The sequence below is a fragment of the Sprattus sprattus genome (genome assembly GCF_963457725.1).
Source record: "Sprattus sprattus genome assembly, chromosome: 1".
In the NCBI taxonomy this organism is placed as follows: Eukaryota; Metazoa; Chordata; class Actinopteri; order Clupeiformes; family Clupeidae; genus Sprattus; species Sprattus sprattus.
Window position 1 is genome coordinate 65,453,229 of NC_137920.1, and position 20,404 is coordinate 65,473,632.

General features: G+C 40.6%; 2 protein-coding genes across 2 annotated transcripts; both read right to left on the reverse strand.

The window, feature by feature from the left end:
• Nucleotides 1-1,179: 1,179 nt before the first annotated feature.
• Nucleotides 1,180-5,485, reverse strand: LOC308372360 (intelectin-like; the record flags this gene model as incomplete). Its single annotated transcript, XM_080847515.1, has 7 exons — nt 1,180-1,332; nt 1,761-1,864; nt 2,042-2,162; nt 2,271-2,429; nt 4,594-4,841; nt 4,982-5,131; nt 5,419-5,485. The coding sequence occupies 7 exons, from the start codon at nt 5,483-5,485 to the stop codon at nt 1,180-1,182; spliced, it is 1,002 nt and encodes a 333-aa protein (XP_080703641.1).
• Nucleotides 5,486-9,040: 3,555 nt separating this feature from the next.
• On the reverse strand, nt 9,041-19,358 carry LOC308372349 (intelectin-like; the record flags this gene model as incomplete). Its single annotated transcript, XM_080847506.1, has 7 exons — nt 9,041-9,193; nt 9,786-9,889; nt 10,067-10,187; nt 10,296-10,454; nt 18,496-18,743; nt 18,873-19,004; nt 19,292-19,358. The coding sequence occupies 7 exons, from the start codon at nt 19,356-19,358 to the stop codon at nt 9,041-9,043; spliced, it is 984 nt and encodes a 327-aa protein (XP_080703632.1).
• Nucleotides 19,359-20,404: the final 1,046 nt, after the last annotated feature.

A 20,404-nucleotide genomic window follows, 5' to 3' on the forward strand; every position in this document is an offset into this window, starting at 1 on the left:
AGATAGACACAGACACCCAGCCTAAGAACACAAAGAAGAAAGAGTACTTACCTCATACAGAATATGGTAAGGGTATGGGAGGAAAGGACCCATCGCAGACGAGATACAAAGACAATTCAGGATTTATTTACAAAAAGGGTAGAGCACAGAAGATCAAAACTAAGAGATCCAAAAAAGACACAAAAACACATCAGATCCCAACTAGGAATCAAACCCGAACAGAGCAAAAAACACACCAAAACACAGCAGCAAGGCAGAGAAGGAGTACAGGCATTCACAGAATAACAGGACTCGGAATCTCTCACCAGACTTTAGACTTACGAACCAATAAAAAAAACACAAGACAAACTGAACTTCAATACCAAAGGGGAAACAGATAATAAGACAAAGTTAAACTAAACATGGGGAATAAACAAGATGCAGGATAAACTATTCAGGCAAACAACCAGGGTAATTAACAAAGCAGGTGTGGTAGAAGGTGACGGAAAAAAACAGGACATGGCAGAAGGCACGTGGGGGCGGAGCTCAGGATAACAACAAAGAAGCACATGCCATAAAACAAACAAACACGGGAAAGCACATGGCGCGAACAAGGAAGCACAAAACAAAGACAGAGCACAATCCTGACAGAATCTGATGAAATCTCTAAGTCACATTCTACAACCACGGTATTGTAATGTGCCCTGCCCTGCCCACCACCATCCCCTCTCGTCTGATACATGTCATAGTTGCTGGTATTCACATATAAGTAGGAGGTATGTGTATGTCTATGTAAATATACAAGTGTTTCTATGAAGACAAATTAATAACTTGCTACCGAATTTTTCCTCTAACATTTTCTCTGACATCATATTTTTGATCCTTTCAGTATAGCACTGACAACAGATTAACCTAGTTAAGCACACATTTTACAGCAGATGAAAAACAAATGAAAGCACGGATGCTCAACAGGGGGTTATTTGGCAGGGGCCAACCCTTAACCTTAAAGTAGACCTAAACATGCTCAGAAGGAAAGGGATAAATAGCAAATATCAACATTCAGCAGAGTATGTATGTATTTCCACTATCTGTGTGATACCATTTAATGTAGAACAGTTAGGAAATCAAAATTTCTATTTCCATTATAAGCATTTACAAATATTGCACCTGCCAGTTCATCTGTGGACCCTCATTATTGACTCAGCGGTAGAAGATCATAACAGCAGCTTCAGTAATCTCTCTGGATGCACTCCACCCCCGATGTGTTCCATAACCACTCCAGTCAAAGCTTGTGAAGTCACCACACTGGTGAGGATTACCTTCAGGGAAGTGTCCCCCACCACCAATGCAATACTGTAAAATAAAACAGAAGCTACTTATATTAAACTGAAACTTGGTAGGTTAGAAATCCAGAAGCATATTAGGGTTGTTGCAGGTTATAGAGGGGACGCCAGCCTCGTAAGCATCTTTGGTCATCTCACACTGGTGATATTCAGCAGTCTTTATTTGTGAGTGAGTCTCCTACCCTTACAGTGTTGATGATTTGCATCATGTAACACAGATTCCTATTTATAGTACTGCCACTGTTAATCTGGTTTAAGAAAACTGAGTTTTGAATGTAAAAGGTAAAAGTAAAGCCACCATGTCATAATAATGTTTGTGGTTGTCTGATTTCCAATGGTCAGATTAAGTGAGACCCTGATCTTGGAAGTAAATGTTTTTTTTAGGAGACGTGACTTGTTTTTAAATCAACAGGGAAGATGTGTTGTGGTCATTCTTACGTGTTCAGTGTGGCACCCAGTGGGTCTGACTCCAGAACACATGGCCATTGCTGCCCTCTCAGTATTGAACACTCTGAATGTGACGAAGCCAGGGATGAATTCGTCTGTGAAAACAAGCATCTAAATTAACCATTTGGGTCCAGTGTATATGTCTTTATAGATAAATAAGTACACATGAGAATACTGTATTTCAAGGTATTTTCTACTTTGTTGTGAAACTACTAGAGCCTATATTTTTGCATTCTGAATTGAATCACTTCAAATATTTTCCATTTTCTTACTTCTCGGATTTGGCCCATAAAGGTTTCTGGTGGTCTCAGCATTTCCATAATCATACACCACAGGAGTAGACGGTCCATTGTTGGTGCCACATGCTCCAATGTTATACCTCACCGGGTAACGCTATTAATCACAATTGATGAAAGAGAGTTTAAGCATTAAGATGAAGCATCTGTTTGCCTGTAAGCAGATGAATGTATGTGAACATATTATCTTTGGAGTTTTATGCACCCTGAAGAGGTGGTAGAGGTTTCCTCCATTGAGTGTTAGAAAGCTGGTCTCTGTGTGGTATCGCAGGATAGGAGCAATGGTCCAGTGATTCAGTGGAACGTTGTTAGGAACATGCCAAACAGACACATCTTCCGCTACGATGTCATAGTAGCCAGGATTCTGTGAAGGAGAAATTAGAAAATCATCAATCATTCTATTCTGTGGGTAAATGGGGTCACTTAGACCTTTGGGTATAACTTAAAGTATTTAGCTTACACTTTTTTACACGACATGACCATATACTTTACTAATGTGACTTTGACTACACCAAATCTAGTTGCCTATAAAAACATTTCTCAAAAAGTCCCAAATTGTTGCATACTAACATCAAGTTAATACGATAAAGATAATGAGATCAAGTTAAATGTTGGTCCAGTTATGCCATTGTCTTGGAATTAGCTGTTTTAGACAAGTTTCTGCATGGCATGGACATTGTTGTATATTGCGGTTAACTCATACTACCTGCTGTTAACCAACCGCTTTTAAAAGCAATGTTCCATTAAATGTTAAGTGTTTATGTATATTATATCTCTGCTAAGAATTATTAAGCCACTCCACACTCTGGGCCTGATTTACTTACAGGATTGCGCCCATTTCAGGCGTAAAATAGCGGTCGTAAACATAAAACGGTATTTACTGAGGGGGCGCAGCGCATATTAACGCCTGTGGGTGTGAACAGGGGAGGGCACGGAAACGTGGGTGGAAACCTGGGTGGAACGGTGGGCATTGAGCGCAATTTAATGGGAGGAGAGGAGGTAAGTGCGCCTAATGATGTATTGCGTGGTATTTAATAAAACTGCCTGTCGAGCGCACGTCTCAATTTGCGGGATAATTCTCCGCCTCCTAAAAGCACGTCTTAACCAGGAAGCGCATTTTCATTGAGTCTGAAAACGTTGATATTGCACCAGTTACAAGAGCAAGGCGAAGTTATAGACAGAGACATCGCACAGAAATATTTTTTCAACTCGTATAACACTTTTTCAGTTAAGCATCCACAAATCATTAGACGGTAGGCCTAGAGGTTAACCAGCCACGCAATACGTCTGAACCAGATCAGAGACATCGAAGCCTCCAACCGGAGATCACATTCCATTCCATCAGTTGTTAAACTCAGGACAACATTACAAATATTGGCATCGGATCATTTCAAACAGTTATATCACCAGCAGTTGGTATATCTCAGCCTTCACTCAGCCAAATATTCACCCAGGTACTCGACGCATTGCTACGGTGCGCTGCTCAATACATTTCCCCACTGCCATAGCTGAAATTAGAGAATTAGAGACAAACAGGACTTTTTTTGAAATCGCAAACTTTCCGAACGTAATTGGAACCATTGCTTGCACCCACATGCAAACAGTCCCACCTTCAATCCAGAACACGTTTACCGAAACAGAAAGCACACATATTCAATGAATGTCCAGGTCATATGTGATGCCAACATGACCATTACTTACGTGGTAGTGGTCTGTCCATGACAGTTTTATCTTCCGGAATAGTGCCATCTATTCATGATTGAGCAAAGGTGATTTTGGAGAGGCCTGGCTACTTGGTAAATGTATTTGTTTCAGTGGGGATATATTGTAGTGAACCCATGTCCCAGAACGTATTAATCTCGCCATGTACACACCTATATTGTTATAATAGACAGTTTATGCATTAATGCCACCAATAGCATATTATTTATAATCGTGTTTTTTTAAACATCTCGCTGTAGGTGATGGCGGGCAAAACAACAATACAACCCATTGAATCAGGTTCAATGATTGAGCGAACGTGAATAAATATATCTATCTCCTCTCCGCTGAACCTTAGTTTGTTCTTCCTCGAATCTCCATGGTGGGCAGTAACTTGCAGGCAATTTCTCCCGTCTTTTAACGGTGCGCTAAATAATTGATTGCCCAGCACAGATCTGGCTTGATAAATATCACGGAAAAGGCCTGGCAAAGGCGCAGATTAAGCTGCGTTCGCAAATCAATGTTAGTAAATCAGGCCCTTCAAAGGGCGGAGTAAGCACACAGTGCCCAGCGCAGATGTGGTTTGATAAATACCACGGAAAATGCGCAAAAACACCGTGCGTTAATTTGCGAACGCAGATTAAGCAGCGCTCGCATATTAGTAAATTAGGCCCCCTGGTGAAGATCATTTATATATCATTGCTTCTTGTGTACTGTGTTTTTACAAAAACTTCTCAAAAACCCATTGAAACTCATCATTGCTATTTAATCTCTTAAATTCTCAGTAAGCCTCAGATATACTGACTCCAAGTTCCCGTTCATTTTACCTTGTAGTCATCAGAGGTTGCACCTTCTGGAGTCCCAAAGGTGTTCAGGTTGGCCCATGTCCCCTCTCCATCAGGGCGGTTGGGATTGCTTCCCTGCTCGCTTGACCACCGGTCCCCCACAGTGCATTTCCCATACATGTTGTTCTCATGCACACTGGCTACCAGTGTCCATCCACCACCAGCTGTGGTCATGTCACAGTAGGTCTGGTACACAACCCCATTGGAGGTGGTGAGGTAATACAGACCATCTGAAACAAATAAACAAATGCTCGATAAAAAAAACACCAAATGACCTTTCACATCTATATACCTCATGCCATATGCAGGTTGTCACTGAATAATGCAGGAAGGATATTTCTTATTGATAACACATTAATCAAGGGCTCACCTTCTTGAACATCATATTTCTGTTGAATATCTCTGCAGCTACGTCCAACAAAACCAAACTTGCGCTGAATTTTCTGCAGTTCGTGATTTGTGTTCCTATTGCTGATACTGATACCACTGGAATTTGAATTCTGAAAAACAGGGAAAGCACCTTCTGCCAAAATAGAAAGGACAAGATCCTTGAGAGTTAGCATTCTGAGTTCAGTAATGATGTTATATTTTCACCAATCTGTGTGCAGGATTATTTAAATAAGGTGGAACAAACCAAAACCCAGCTGTTATTTGAAACAGAATGACACATCGGCACAAAAATAGATAGTATGTCCCAGTTCCTAATTCAGTGAGCCCAACAAGCTGTTTTTTTATTGGAAATATCAAAAACTGTCCATCTGCCATTTATTGGAAATATTGCTACAATACGATTTATAGGAATCTTACCTGGTCGACACTCAACGGGTTGTAATGACAGTGTAAGCCATATCAGCAGGAGAAGACCTCGCAACATGTTTGCCACTCAAAATGGTCTCAGACACTAAGAACTACCTACTGTAAGATTCACAGCAGTGTTGTGTGCTGAAATGTTTCAAAGGTTAGCAGAGCAAAAGCACAAAGAAGAACTATGAAGTAAGATTTTGACTTAAAGCTGGTTTTATACTCTGTGGTTAGACATAAATGACTCAAAACAACAAAGTAATCATAAGGAAGTAATAAACACACCCACACACACACACACCACGCACACACAAACACAAGCACAGCATGTGCACAACACACAAATCAATTAATGTGCAAAGGTTACCTTATTGCAGCCTTTGCACATGTGCACATGCAACCGTTGCACATGTCTCCTTTGTTAAATTTGATTCTTAGTACACGTGATGGAGTGCCCTAACTAGAGTTGAATATGTGTTCTGACTGCCAGAGCTCTGAGAGCCTGACTCTTTGTCATGTGTGTCAGGAGTGGGATGTCTTGCCCAGGCCATTGAAAGTGTGCCTGCTGCGTCCCCGGTAGATCCAGATGAACAAGCCTGGCTCTTTCGCACTGCGATCAGGATACAGGTTTATTACCCTATAGACTCTGGCAACTTCACTTCATTCCGCATGCAGAATTTTACTAAAACAACACTCACTGGCACCAAGATAAACATTAATGTGTTTCGGTTGTGTCTTTGGTTGCAGTGACTTTCTGCTAGCTGAAAAACAAGGGTAACCTTGGGTGTCCATTTGCCTCTACTTCAATTGTCCGACTTTTTTTTCCGCACAAGCGACACACTGCAACACACACGTGGATACATGGAGGCGATACAGGACACACATACAGTCGTGGCCAAAAGTTTTGAGAATGACACAAATATACATTTTCACAAAGATATTTTTGTCAGATGATAATATTGAAGACTGAAGCATTTAATAAGTGTCAAAGGCTTTTATTGACAATTACATGAAGTGGATCTAAAAAGTAAATATTTGCGGTGTTGTCCCTTCTTTTTTCAAGACCTCTGCAATCAACCCTGGCATGCTGTCATTTAACTTCTGGGCCACATCCTGACTGATGGAAGCCCATTCTTGCATAATCAATGCTTGGACTTTGTCAGAATTTGTGGGGTTTTTGTTTGTTCACCCGCCTATTGAGGAGTGACCACAATTTCTCAATGGGATTAAGGTCTGGGAAGTTTATTAAGTCTATGCTTTTACCCATCCCGAACTGTGCTTCCTCCAGGACCCCAGGAGCATAAGGAAGCTTTTAAGCGCCCGGGGACCAAGTGAGGTGAACCATCTGTCTTGGTCAGGGACGGACGAAGAGTGTTCTTTTCTTTTGCATGTTTTTTCTGTTGGGGTTCTTGTGAACACGGGGAGAACATGCAAACTCCACACAGAAAGGCCAGCGAGACAGCCCACCTGAGAACTGAACGTCTTGGGAGGACCTGCCCCCCAGAGCCAACAGCGCCCCATGCAGGAATCAAACCAATAACCTTCTTGCTGTGAGGCGGCAGTGCAAGCTCCTGAGCCACCATGCCACTCTTCAAGCATTACAACAAACAGGATTGTTCTGTGTGACACGTATAGTAAGACTTGGGAAGAGACATACATAATACTGTGAATACTGTATACAGACAGAGCAGAGCATGATATGGTTTTTGGACCTATGCATGTTAGGCAAAGGAGAGGACATGGCTAAACCATATGTGTGTTAGAGGACATGGCTAAATCATGATACAATTATTTTGTGCTTGACATAAAATATAACCAAATTCTACAGAAGGCATGTTAATGAAGTTTTTTGCTTGTATTTACAGGGGAGGGTTATCATGGGTTATTAATGTAGCCACTGAAATCTTTAAAAACAACCAGCACTGGCCTGGTGCCATAAAGCTTATCTGAGAAGGAAATGTTAGATGAGCCACAAATGTTTCCTTTTAGGTTTTAGGTGAGTATGACCTACGTGTAATAAATCTGGATTACTGTTTTTCTACTGTTGTTGTTCATAAAAGCAGAATGGAGACAGAAGAAAGGAGAAAACATGTATGAGGTTAAGTTTGTAAAAGTGTAAGAAACTGGGCCTGTCTTGTTGACTGGACGTATCCTGCCTCTATAAGTGGCATATTCAGACAGTATATTAAACAGCTATAAACCTTCTATTTTGAGGCTTGCTATATATCAATAAGCATTTGTTAAGACCAACCTAATTGGTTCTTAAGGATGTACCAAGAATAAATTACCTACTCATTGAGAAAAAGAAACTGATGAATACTGGCCTAATCAATTATTAATGGTGCTTAATGCAGACTTTATTAGGCACTAATACAGACACCAATTAGTTATGTGTTAAAAGCTAATATCTGTTCCCTAAAGTAAAGTGTTACCCAAATTTCTTCTGATTCTAGTAACTCCCCTACATACACAATGTTGACTGGGTTCCAGTAATGGGCAATGAGATAGACACAGACACCCAGCCTAAGAACACAAATAAGAAAGAGAACTTACCTCATACAGAATATGGTTAGGGTATGGGAGGAAAGGACTCAATCGCAGACCAGATGCAAAGACAATTCAGGATTTATTTACAATAGGGTAGAGCACAGAAGATCAAAACTAAGAGATCCAAAAAAGACACAAAAACACATCAGATCCCAACTAGGAATCAAACCCGGACAGAGCAAGGCAGAGAAGGGGTACGGGCATTCACAGAATAACAGGACTCAGAATCTCTCACCAGACTTTAGACTTACGAACCAACAAAAAAAAACACAAGACAAAAATAACTTAAATACCAAAGGGGAAACAGATAATAAGACACAGTTGAACTAAACACGGGGAATAAACAAGACGCAGGATAAACTATTCAGGCAAACAACCAGGGTAATTAACAAAGCAGGTGTGGTAGAAGGTGACAGGGGGAAAAAAGGATGTGGCAGAAGGCACGTGGGGGCTGAGCTCAAGATAACAACAAAGAACCACATGGCTTAAAACAAACAAACAAGGGAAAGCACATGGCAGGAAGCACAAAACAAAGACAGAGTACAATCCTGACAGAATCTGATGAAATCTCTAAGCCACATTCTTCAACCACGGCATTGTAATGTGCCCTGCCCTGCCCACCACCATCCCCTCTTTTCTGATACATGTAATAGTTGCTGGTATTCTCATAAAAGTAGAAGGTATGTTTATGTCAATGTAAATATATAAGTGTTTCTATGAAGACAAATTAATAACTTGCTCCTGACGTTTTCCTCTTACATTTTCTCTTACATCATATTTTTGATCCTTTCAGTATAGCACTGACAGCAGATTAACCTAATTAATGGCAAGTGTTACACATTTTACAGCAGATGAATACCCTTAACCGTAAAGTAGACCTAAAAAAGAAAATGCTCTGAAGGAAAGGGGTAAATATCAACCAAATAGCAAATATCAACATTCAGCAGAGTATGTGTGTATTTCCACTATCTGTGTGATACCATTTAATGCAGAACAATTAGGAAACCAAAATTTCTATTTCCATTATAAGCATTTACAAATATTGCACCTGCCAGTTCATCTGTGGACCCTCATTCTTGACTCAGCGGTAGAAGATCATAACAGCAGCTTCAGTTATGTCTCTGGATGCACTCCACCCCCGATGTGTTCCATAACCATCCCAGTCAAAGCTTGTGAAGTCACCACACTGGCGAGGATTACCTTCAGGGAAGTGTCCCCCACCACCAATGCAATACTGTAAAATAAAACAGAAGCTACTTATATTAAACTGAAACTTGGTAGGTTAGAAATCCAGAAGCATATTAGGGTTGTTGCAGGTTATAGAGGGGACGCCAGCCTCGTAAGCATCTTTGGTCATCTCACACTGGTGATATTCAGCAGTCTTTATTTGTGAGTGAGTAAAGTCAGTAAACATCTTTGTAAGAGACCTTAATCGGTTCAAAGACAACAGAAGTTTTGCATCAGGATTGCTGCCATATTCAATTGTATATACAGATACATAAAAAGAAGCACCTTAATATAGCTGTGATATATCGTTAGTGAGGTGAGGTCTTCTAACTGAGAACTTCTACCCTCGCATTGTTGATTATTTGCATCATGTAACACAGATTCCTATTTATAGTACTGCCACTGTTAATCTGGTTTAAGAAAACTGAGAATTGAATGTAAAAGGTAAAAGTGAAGCCACCATGTCATGTTAATGTTTGTGGTTGTCTGATTTCCAATGGTCAGATTAAGTGAGACCATGATCTTGGAAGTAAATGTTTTTTTAGGAGACGTGAATTGCTTTTAAATCAACAAGGAGGTTGTGTTGTGGTCATTCTTACGTGTTCAGTGTTGCACCCAGTGGGTCTGACTCCAGAACACATGGCCATGGCTGCTCTCTCATGGTTGAACACTCGGAAGGTGACGAAGCCAGGAATGAATTCGTCTGTGAAAACAAGCATCTAAATAAACCATTTGGGTCCCGTGTATATGTCTTTATAGATAAATAAGTACACATGAGTATACTGTATTTCAAGTTATTTTCTACTTTGTTGTAAAACTACTAGAGACTATATTTTTCCATTCTGAATTTAATCACTTCAAATATTTTCCATTTTCTTACTTCTTGAATTTGGCCCATAAAGGTTTCTTGTGGTATAGGCATTTCCATAATCATACACCACAGGAGAAGATGGTCCATTGTTAGTGCCACATGCTCCAATGTTATACCTCACCGGGTAACGCTATTAATCACAATTGATGAAAGAGAGTTTAAGCATTAAGATAAAGCATCTGTTTGTCTGTAAGCACATGACTGTATGTGAACATATCATCTTTGGAGTTTTATGTACCCTGAAGAGGTGGTAGAGGTTTCCTCCATGGACTCTAAGAAAGCTGGTCTCTGTGTGGTATCGCAGGATGGGAGCAATGGTCCAGTGATGCAGTGGACGGTTGTTAGGAACATGCCAAACAGACACATCTTTCGCTACGATGTCATAGTAGCCAGGATTCTGCGAAAGATAAGTTAGAAAATCATCAATCATTCTATTCTGTGAGTAAATGGGGTCATTCAGACATTTGAGTATAACTTAAAGTATTTAGCTAACACTTCCAAAAGCAACATACAGAACATATATTTGAAAAAAAAAACTTGGGTAAGAGAGTCAGTTCTTCTGAATATTGTAGAGTGAAGCAACAAGAATGGAAATACCAGGATTTCAGTTTTTGAAAGATTAAAGGTGGTGTCTGTGATTCAGATGTAAGGTTTGTTGATATTTGGACCCAACAGCCAATCAAATTACACACCACCCTGCTTTTTCCATTAATGAATTTTACAAAAGTGTTTCGGATTAGAGTCACTGAAGCTGAAGGTGAGAATCCTTCGTCCAAACTGGCTCAAATCTCAGTATACCTCAGTCGTATCTCAAAGTCATTTTGGGTAAGGGTGGTAAATTATGGGGTGACAACAACTACCTCCAACATCCAAACACAGAACTCACTCACCAGCGCTGCAACGCTACAGCATGATAGCACATATCTGGAAATGGTAGAGCACACACTCAGAAGTGCTGAGATGAGATAAGGATTTAGACTCCACTCAACCACTGTTGAACCTTATGTATGCTGTGTATGCTGTTTCTGCAAAAGGAAGTTGGCATATTGCTACTCTAGGTCGCTGAGAATTTTGCTTGGCAATGAGTGCAGGTGAAAGGGAGCTAGAAGAATGTGTGGGGCTTAAAAGAGACACCTTATTCCCCTTTTCCACAAGTGGGCACGGTTCCTTGGGGTCTGAACAACATTTCTGTCATGCTTTTGGTCAAGGTACCATAAGGGTCAACTACCACCGCACCCTTCGCACCCTGTCTAAAACTTGTGATTGCCTGTTCCTTTAAATGAGAATGAGCCACTGCTCATCCCACCCCCAACATCCAAGGTGATGAAATGAGTACACCTTCCAGCATTGAGTGCCATTGTTGCAAACTCATCAATGTATGGAGGCCTATAGCTAGCGTGCTTAGCAACAAAAAAGCTCTGAATAACCGTTTAAAAAAGAAGACATTGTATTTTTTTTTTGAATTTGCTAATTGTGGTGTGGTTTTAATTTAGTGGTTTTCAGGGATGAAGGTTGACAAACTGTCCTGGTACAAAAATACTGGAGAAGGGGCACAAACTCACAAACACAGATGACTGCATTTAAAGTTAGCCTATGATGAAAGTATTGCCTAATGTCATAATCAACAACATCTGCGTATCTAATCTCAAAATATTTCACTACCTAATACTGCTGCCCAAAATTAACACAGTGCGTGTGAATGTGCCCCGGAGCTCCATGAACAAAAGTGCCTGTTGTTGCTCAACACCGAAATCACTCAGCCTGTCTAGATTATTCCTGTTTTCATATACTTAAACTTATCTGATCCACATGAAACTTAGGCTGATGAAGCCCGGCATAGCTGATGCCGTAAGGTTTGTGGCTCTAGGTGGGGCGGTACAACAGAACTACAAAGTGCCTAGACAGGGTCACGACTGGGAACGACAGGTGTGTCTATCTGTCCTTCACATGACCATATACTTTACTAATATGACTTTGACTTTGACTAGACCAAATCTAGTTGCCTATAAAAACATTCCTCTAAAAGTCCCAAATTGTTGCATACCGACATCAAGTTAATACAATCAAGATAATGAGATCAAGTTAAATGTTGGTCCAGTTTTACCATTGTATGACCAACTGTTTTTTTTTTTTTTTTTTTTGAACTTATTGTTTATTGATCCAAGACAGTCATCACAAGACAATCAAAAGAGAAGAGTTACTGTTACATTAACATCCATTTCATACACAGCAAATGGAAAACTCCTCAGAAAATATATCCTAACATATAACACAAAAGAAAAACACATATGACACAAAAGAAAAAGAAAGACAAAACATTTGTTTCTTTAAAATAAATACAAATTCAGTGGGAAAACAAGATGGGGGGGGGGGGGAACACTTGCTCTCTCTCAAAACATTATGAACATGGCAGGGCTCCATCTCTTCAAAAATGTATCTCTCTGGAGCCTCAAGTTAAATGTTATTTCCTCCATTCTATAGAGTTGCCATACACGCTTTATCCAAGACTGACATGTTGGGACGGTAGGCTTCAGCCAATTGACAGTGATTTCTTTAGTTGCTGCTGCCAGGAGGATTTGCAAAAGGTAGATAATGTCTCTGCGTTCAAAACCCTCAGGGATAACACCCAGTAAAGCAGTTAATGGATCCTGTGGTATACGTACTTTAAAAATATCGTACAGAGCTAGGTAGATATCATCCCAATATTTCTTCAGTTTCTTACAGGACCAGAAGGTGTGTATGAAATTTGAGTCTGTTTCCCCACAATTCCTCCAACAGCCACTGGTGGCTGATGTTCCACTTCTCCCTGTTATGTGTGGTGTCCTAAAGAATCTAACTACCATTTTCCATTTAAATTCTCTCCAACTGTTGGAGGAAGAAACCCTATGCGCCTCAGAACAAATTTCCTCCCATGTTTCTTGTGGGATATCCTGTTGAAGCTCACTTTCCCATTTCGTTTTGATATATAGTGTGTTATGTGCGTCCATAGTAATCAGATTATTGTAAAGACAAGAAATAGTTTTTTCACACAAAATACCGCGTTGTACTCTAATAAAATACTGTTCTATTGGAGATGGTGATCTAATTTTATTAATTTCCCCATGCTGAACAAAGAAATGCCTAATTTGGAGAAACCTGAAAAAATCAGTATTTGGAAGTCCAAATTCTTCTTTAATCTGGGTGAATGACTTAATGTTATTTGAATGGACTAGCTGGTGAGTATAAATAAGACCATATCTAGCCCAGTTTTTAAAGCCAGCATCTAGATGCAGCGGTGTAAAATTGGGAATGGAATTGATTGTAGTTAGGGTTGATAAGGGGTTAGGTAGTTTGTGCCTTTTCTGTATTTCTTTCCAAATATTAGCTGTACTTTTTGTCCATATGCTTGCCTCACATGATTTCAGAGATATGTTTGAGAATGGTAACTGTTCAAGAATATGTTCACATTGTGTTTTTTCTATATCTAACCATCTAGTTGAGGTATCATTAGTGATCCAGGCAACCATAGGCTTAAGTTGTGAAGCCCAGAAGTATAGTTTGAGGTTAGGTAAAGCAAGCCCACCATCAGATTTAGGGAGCTGTAGAGTTTTGAGTCGTATTCTGGGCCTCCTACCTTGCCAAATAAACCGGGATATCAAGCGATCCAGCATACAAAATATTTCTTTTGGTATGGGAATAGGGAGCATCTGAAATGGGTACAGTAGTCTAGGAAGAACATTCATACGGATAGATTCTATTCGACCTAACAGGGACAAGGGAAGGGAGGACCAACGGGCCAGATCCTGTGTGATTTTATTAATTAATTTGTCATAATTTGCACTAAACAATTTATCCAACACTGGTGTTATAAAAATACCAAGGTATTTAATGCCCTCCGACGGCCAGCGAAATTCACTGTGATCTTTTATTTGTTTTGAAATAAGACTGTTAATATCCAGTGCCTCTGTTTTATTAATATTTATTTTATAGCCTGAGTAGTACCCAAATTGTTTTACGCTTGTTTTTAACGCTGGTATGGAACCTGAAGGATTTGACAAGTACAAGAGTACATCATCTGCATACAATGAAATTTTGTGTTCATTTTCTCCTATTGTCACTCCAGCTATGTTCAAATTATCTCTGATCATTTGGGCGAGTGGCTCAATGCAAATGGCAAAAAGCGCTGGTGATAAGGGGCAGCCCTGGCGCGTACCCCTTTCAAGATTAAAAGGTGCAGATAAGTGACCGTTGACTCTTATTGCAGCCCTGGGCTCTGAGTATAGAATACGGATCCATGAAATGAAATTATCACCCAGTCCAAATCGTGCCAAGGCTTGGAATAAATATTTCCATGACACACGGTCAAAAGCTTTTTCAGCGTCTAATGACAGCAGCATAGCTTCTGAGCCCTGGGAGGCTGCATAGCTCATGACATTCAGAAGTCTGCGGATGTTGTTACCTGAATAGCGGCCTGGGATGAACCCTGTTTGGTCTGGATGTATTATGTCTGGGAGATATTTATTTAATCTGCGAGAGAGAATAGATGTGAGTATACGTAAATCCCCATTAAGGAGGGAGATGGGCCTATATCCACCACAATCAGTGGGGTCTCTGCCCTCTTTGGGTATTACAACGATAGTAGCGTCTCTCCATGATGGGGCAAGCTTCCTTGTTTCTAGCATACAGTTATAAGCTTGTAATAGTAGAGGGGATAATACATCACTAAATGTTTTATAAAACTCATTAATATAGCCATCTGGTCCTGGGCTGGAATTATTTTTAAGGTTTGAAATTACTTCCTGAAGTTCAGTGGGTGCTATAGGCAGATCCAAATTTCCTTTTGCATCATCAGATAGTTGTTTTAAATTGATTTGGTCTAAAGATTTTTTTATCTCATCGTCACATGTGGACACCCCCACGTTGGTGTAAAGCGTCTTGTAAAAATCTGCAAAGGCTTTTGAAATTTGTTCTGGATCTGTCACAAATTTTCTTGGATCATCAGTTTTAACTTTCATGACCACTCGAGAGGACTGCTGTTTCCTTAGCTGAAATGCAAGTAACCGGCTCGCCCTCGCTCCGTGTTCATAATATCTTTGGCTGGTATATCGCAAACATCCCTCTGCTTTTTCTGAAAGTAAGGTGTCTAGTGTCCTACGCTTCTTTATCAGGGAACTCAGTGTGTCTTGACAGTGTGTAATTTTGTGTTGTTGTTCAAGAGCCTTTATTTTGATTTCTAGCTCTTTACGTTCAGCTTCTTTTTCCTTCCTTTTAGCACTAGAGAAAGCTATAATGCGGCCCCTCAAGTAAGCCTTAGCACAGTCCCAGAGTATTAATGGTGATGTTTCTGGATTGGTGTTGAATTCCAGATAGTAATTTAGTTCCGTTCTTACAAACTGAACAAAAGTGGGGTCATTGAGGAGAGATGTATTCAGTCTCCAGCTTTTAAAGGATTTTTTTTTGGCCTAAATCCCATTCAACCAACACCGGGGAGTGGTCTGAGAGGGTGATTGGAAGTATTTTACAGTCTATTATCCTGTGTGTTTCTTCTCTCTGTGTAAACAAGAGGTCAATCCGTGAATATGATGAGTGCCTATTGGAGTAAAATGTATAATCCTGTGTGTTTGGGTATTTGTATCGCCAAATATCAACTAATCCCATTTCTTGACAGTTATGGTTTAATGCTCTGCTCATTTTGACACCTGATGCAGATTTAGGTGTTGGGGCTTTATCTTTTAGCTGCGACATTACACAGTTCATGTCACCCCCCGCAATGAGAACCCCAGTACATCTGTCTAAGATAGAGCTAAACACTTTTCTGATAAAAAGTGGGTCATCATCATTGGGAGCATATATGTTACACAGAGAAATATGAATACCATCAATTACACCATTTAGCAATATATATCTTCCCTCTGAATCTTTATAGTGGGAGATATGTGTAAAATTTAAAATCCTATGTATTAATATTGCTACACCTCTTTTTTTCCCCAGATTTGTGGGATGAGAAATAAACTTTGTCAGCCCAAGTTCTACCAAGTTTATCATGCTCGGCATCTGAAAGATGGGTTTCCTGCAAAAAAGCAATGCCACAGCCAAGCTGTTTTAATTGGCAGAGAATTTTCTTTTTCTTTACTGGGCTATGAAGGCCATTTACGTTATAACTGATTAACGTAACCCCCATCAAAATGCATGAAAATCTGGGTGAAACTCATTGAGATATTAGATTTAGGCAAACCTCTATAGGCATGGTTGGAGAGCAAGTGAAAACATAAAAGGGAGGGGGATAAAAACAAAATGTCTGACTGTACGATTAGATATTTCGATTGTTTAAATCCAATGACAAAACACACAAATACCTCAAAGAACAATGAGGTAGCAATAATAACAAAAAAAACGAATATCATCTCAAAAGAGATGAAAGGAGTTTCCAGGTAGCCTAAGCACTACCTGGGCCTTCAGCGTTAGGTGTCGTTCGCTGGACGGGTAGATATCCCGCGTTTGCCACTAGCGTGAGGTGCAAATGACCCCTGTCCCATATCCACATCCACCAGAAAACAATATGAATACACATACACGTCCCTGAGCTACGCAAAGTAGGTTATTAAACATACAAGAACGAATTGTGTTAACTCATGAGTAGGCTTATACTTAAATCTACTGTTGAAAAGGTCTCACCAAGTTCATTACGAAATTCAAATCGAACACAAATACAAATACGAGTCCCCGAACTACATAAAGTAGGTTATTAAACATACAAAAACAATTTGTGTTAACTCATGACTAGGCTAGCCTTATACTTGACTCTACTGTTGAAACGGTCTCACCAAGTTCATTAAAGAATACAACTACAATACAATTCATATACAAGTCCCCGAACAACGTAAAGTAGGTTATTAAAACATACAAAAACGAATCGCGTTAACTCATGTGTAGGCTCGCCTTATACTTAGTCTGCTGTTGAAACGGTCTCACCAAGTTCATTAAGAAATCCCTTCATGACGCCAAACAAGTTACGATTCACCTCCGCACGTCTGTTGACCTTCCCGTTGGCTGATGTCCACCCCACGCGATGTAGATCTCTCTCAAGGCGCTCCTGCTCGGAAAGCACCGCGTCGATGCCCAGGTCTCGTAGGCCGTCGGCTGCTTCCCATGCGGAGTGGAAGAGACGAGTTTCTCCGCGGACAAAAACTTTCAGCTTCGCAGGATAGGGACTCTGGAATTTGATCTGCTTGGCCATCAGCTGCTTCTTAATGCCGGCATACTCCCTTCTCCTCCTCTGCAGCGTTGGTGAGTAATCGTGGTTCAGTGTGATTCTCTCTCCATTGTAGGTTATGTTCTTGTCCTGCCATGCCTTTTGCAATATAAACTGCTTGGTCTTGAAACTGTGGAACTTTATAACAAACGATCTCGGACTTGCAGATGGGTCAGTGGGTTTCTGTTGAAGGGATCTGTGCGCGCGTTCAAGCCTTAACTCAAAATCGGTGGGCAGGTTTAAAATTCTACGGAGAAACTGTTCCATCCATTGAACTGTATCTCCACTTTCTGTGTGTTCTTTAATCCCGTATATTCTCAGGTTCTCTCTTCTTTGGGCATTTTCCAATGCCTCGCACCTAGACTCCACTTGTCGATCGCGGTGTAGTAGATACGAGAGAAGCTGTGTATTCTGGTTGTGCCCATCCTCTAGTGAGCTCACACGACCCTCTGCTTCTGATATTCTGCCCACTAGTCCACGAACAGTCAAGTCTATGCTGGTCACTTTTTCAGAGAGTTTGTCGAGTGATTCATTTACCTCTTGACGAAACTTCCTTAATTCGGTGATGATGGTAGGGGTCACATCAGGTGTAGGCTCAGCTAAGGCGCTGGCATTAGCATCCGCCGTGGCTAGCCCCCTCATGGCACTGGATTCTTCTTCAAAATACTTGGATTTTTCTCCACCGTCTGTTGTTTTTGTTGTTCTCACTTTGCGTTGAGTATGAGACATGATGGTAATATCGTCGAGTTAAGCGAAAAGAAGGGGACTGAATGTTAATTTTATGTGGATATAGATTTGGGACACGGGAGCTCCTCTTTTAAGCGGCCATTAGGTTTGTGACGTCACCAGTCTCCATGACCAACTGTTTTGATCTTGGAATTAGCTGTTTTAGACAAGTTTCTGCATGGCATGGACATTGTTCTATATTGCGGATAACTCGTACTACCTGCTGTCAACCATTGCTTTTAAAAGCAATGTTACATTCAATGTTAAGTGTTTATGTATATTATATCTATGCTAAGAATTATTAAGCCACTCCACACTCTGTGTCAAGATCATTTGTATACCATTGCTTCTTGTGTACTGTGTTTTTACAATAACTTCTCATAAACCCATTGAAACTCATCATTGCTATTTAATCTCTTAAATTCTCAGTAAGCCTCAGATATACTGACTGCAAGTGACTAGAGGTTCCCATTCATTTTACCTTGTAGTCATCAGAGGTCGCACCTTCTGGAGTCCCAAAGGTGTTCAGGTTGGCCCATGTCCCCTCTCCATCAGGACGGTTGTGATTGTTTCCGTGCTCGCTTGACCACCTGTCCCGCACAGTGCATTTCCCATACATGTTGTTCTCATGCACACTGGCTACCAGTGTCCATCCACCACCAGCTGTTGTCATGTCACAGTAGGTCTGGTACACTAGACCATTGGAGGTGGTGAGGTAATACAGACCATCTGAAATTAAATCATGCATGATCGATGAGAAAAACTGATTGGATACATATCTAGTTTAGATATCAAATGTAGTTAAACCAGTTCTAAAAGGGTCACTTAAATGTAAATTGTCAGAACAAAGGGGTTCACCTTCATGAGCACCATATTTCTGTTGAATTTCTCTGCAGCTACGTCCAACAAAACCACACTTGCGCTGATTTGTGTTCCTATTGCTAACACTGATACCACTGGAATTTGAATTCTGAAGAACAGGGAAAGCACCTTCTGCCAAAATAAAAAAGGACAAGATCCTTGAAAGTTAGCATTCTGAGTTCAGTAATGATGTTATATTTTCACCAATGTGTGTGCAGGATTATTTAAATTAGGTGGAACAAACCAAAACCCAGCTGTTATTTGAAACAGAATGACACATCGGCACAAAAATAGATAGTATGTCCCAGTTCCAAATACAGTGAGCCCAACAAGCTGTTTTGTATTGGAAATATCAAAAACTGTCCATCTGCCATTTATTGGAAATATTGCTACAATGTGATTTATAGGAAACTTACCTGGTCGACACTCAATGGGTTGTAATGACAGTGTGAGCCATGTCAGCAGGAGAAGACCTCGCAACATGTTCGACACTCAAAATGGTCTCAGACACTAAGAACTACCTACAGTAAGATTCACAGCAGTGTTGTGTGCTGAAATGTTTCAAAGGTTAGCAGAGCAAAAGCACAAAGAAGAACTATGAAGTAAGATTTTGACTTAAAGCTGGTTTTATACTCTGTGATTAGCCATAAATGACTCAAAACAACTAAGTAATCATAAGGAAGTAATAAACACAACACACACACACACACACCACACACACACAAACAAAAGCACAACATGTGCACAACAACACAAATCAATAAATGTGCAAAGGTTACCTTATTGAAGCCTTTGCACATGTGCATATGCAACCGCTGCACATGTGCACATGTCTCCTTTGTTAAATTTGATTCTTAGTACACGTGATGGAGTGCCCTAACTAGAGTTGAGTATGTGCTCTGAGCGCCAGAGCTCTGAGAGTCTGACTCTTTCTCATGTGTGTCTGGAGTGGGATGTCTTGCCCAGGCCATTGAAAGTGTGCCTGCTGCGTCCCCAGTAGATCCAGATGAACAAGCCTAGCTCTTTCACACTGCGATCAGGATACAGGTTTAATACCCCATAGACTCGGGCAACTTCACTTCATTCCACATGCAGAATTTTACTAACACAACACTCACTGGCACCAAGATAAACATTTATGTGTTTCGGTTGTGTCTTTGGTTGCAGTGACTTTCTGCTAGCTGAAAAACAAGGATGACCTTGGGTGTCCATTTGTCTCTACTTCAATTGTCCGACTTTATTTACTGCACAAGAGACACACTGCAACACACACGTGGATACATGGAGGCGATACAGGACACACATACACGCAGGCTTGAGGTCGTGTGTGAATTTAGTTTATGCTTTTTCCCCATCCCGAACTGTGCTTCCTCCAGGACCCCAGGAGCATAAGGCAGCTTTTAAGCGCCCGGGGACCAAGTGAGGTGAACCCTCTGTCTTGGTCAGGGACGGACGAAGAGTTTTCAGTTCTTTTGCATGTTTTTTTTCTGTTGGGGTTCTTGTGAACACGGGGAGAACATGCAAACTCC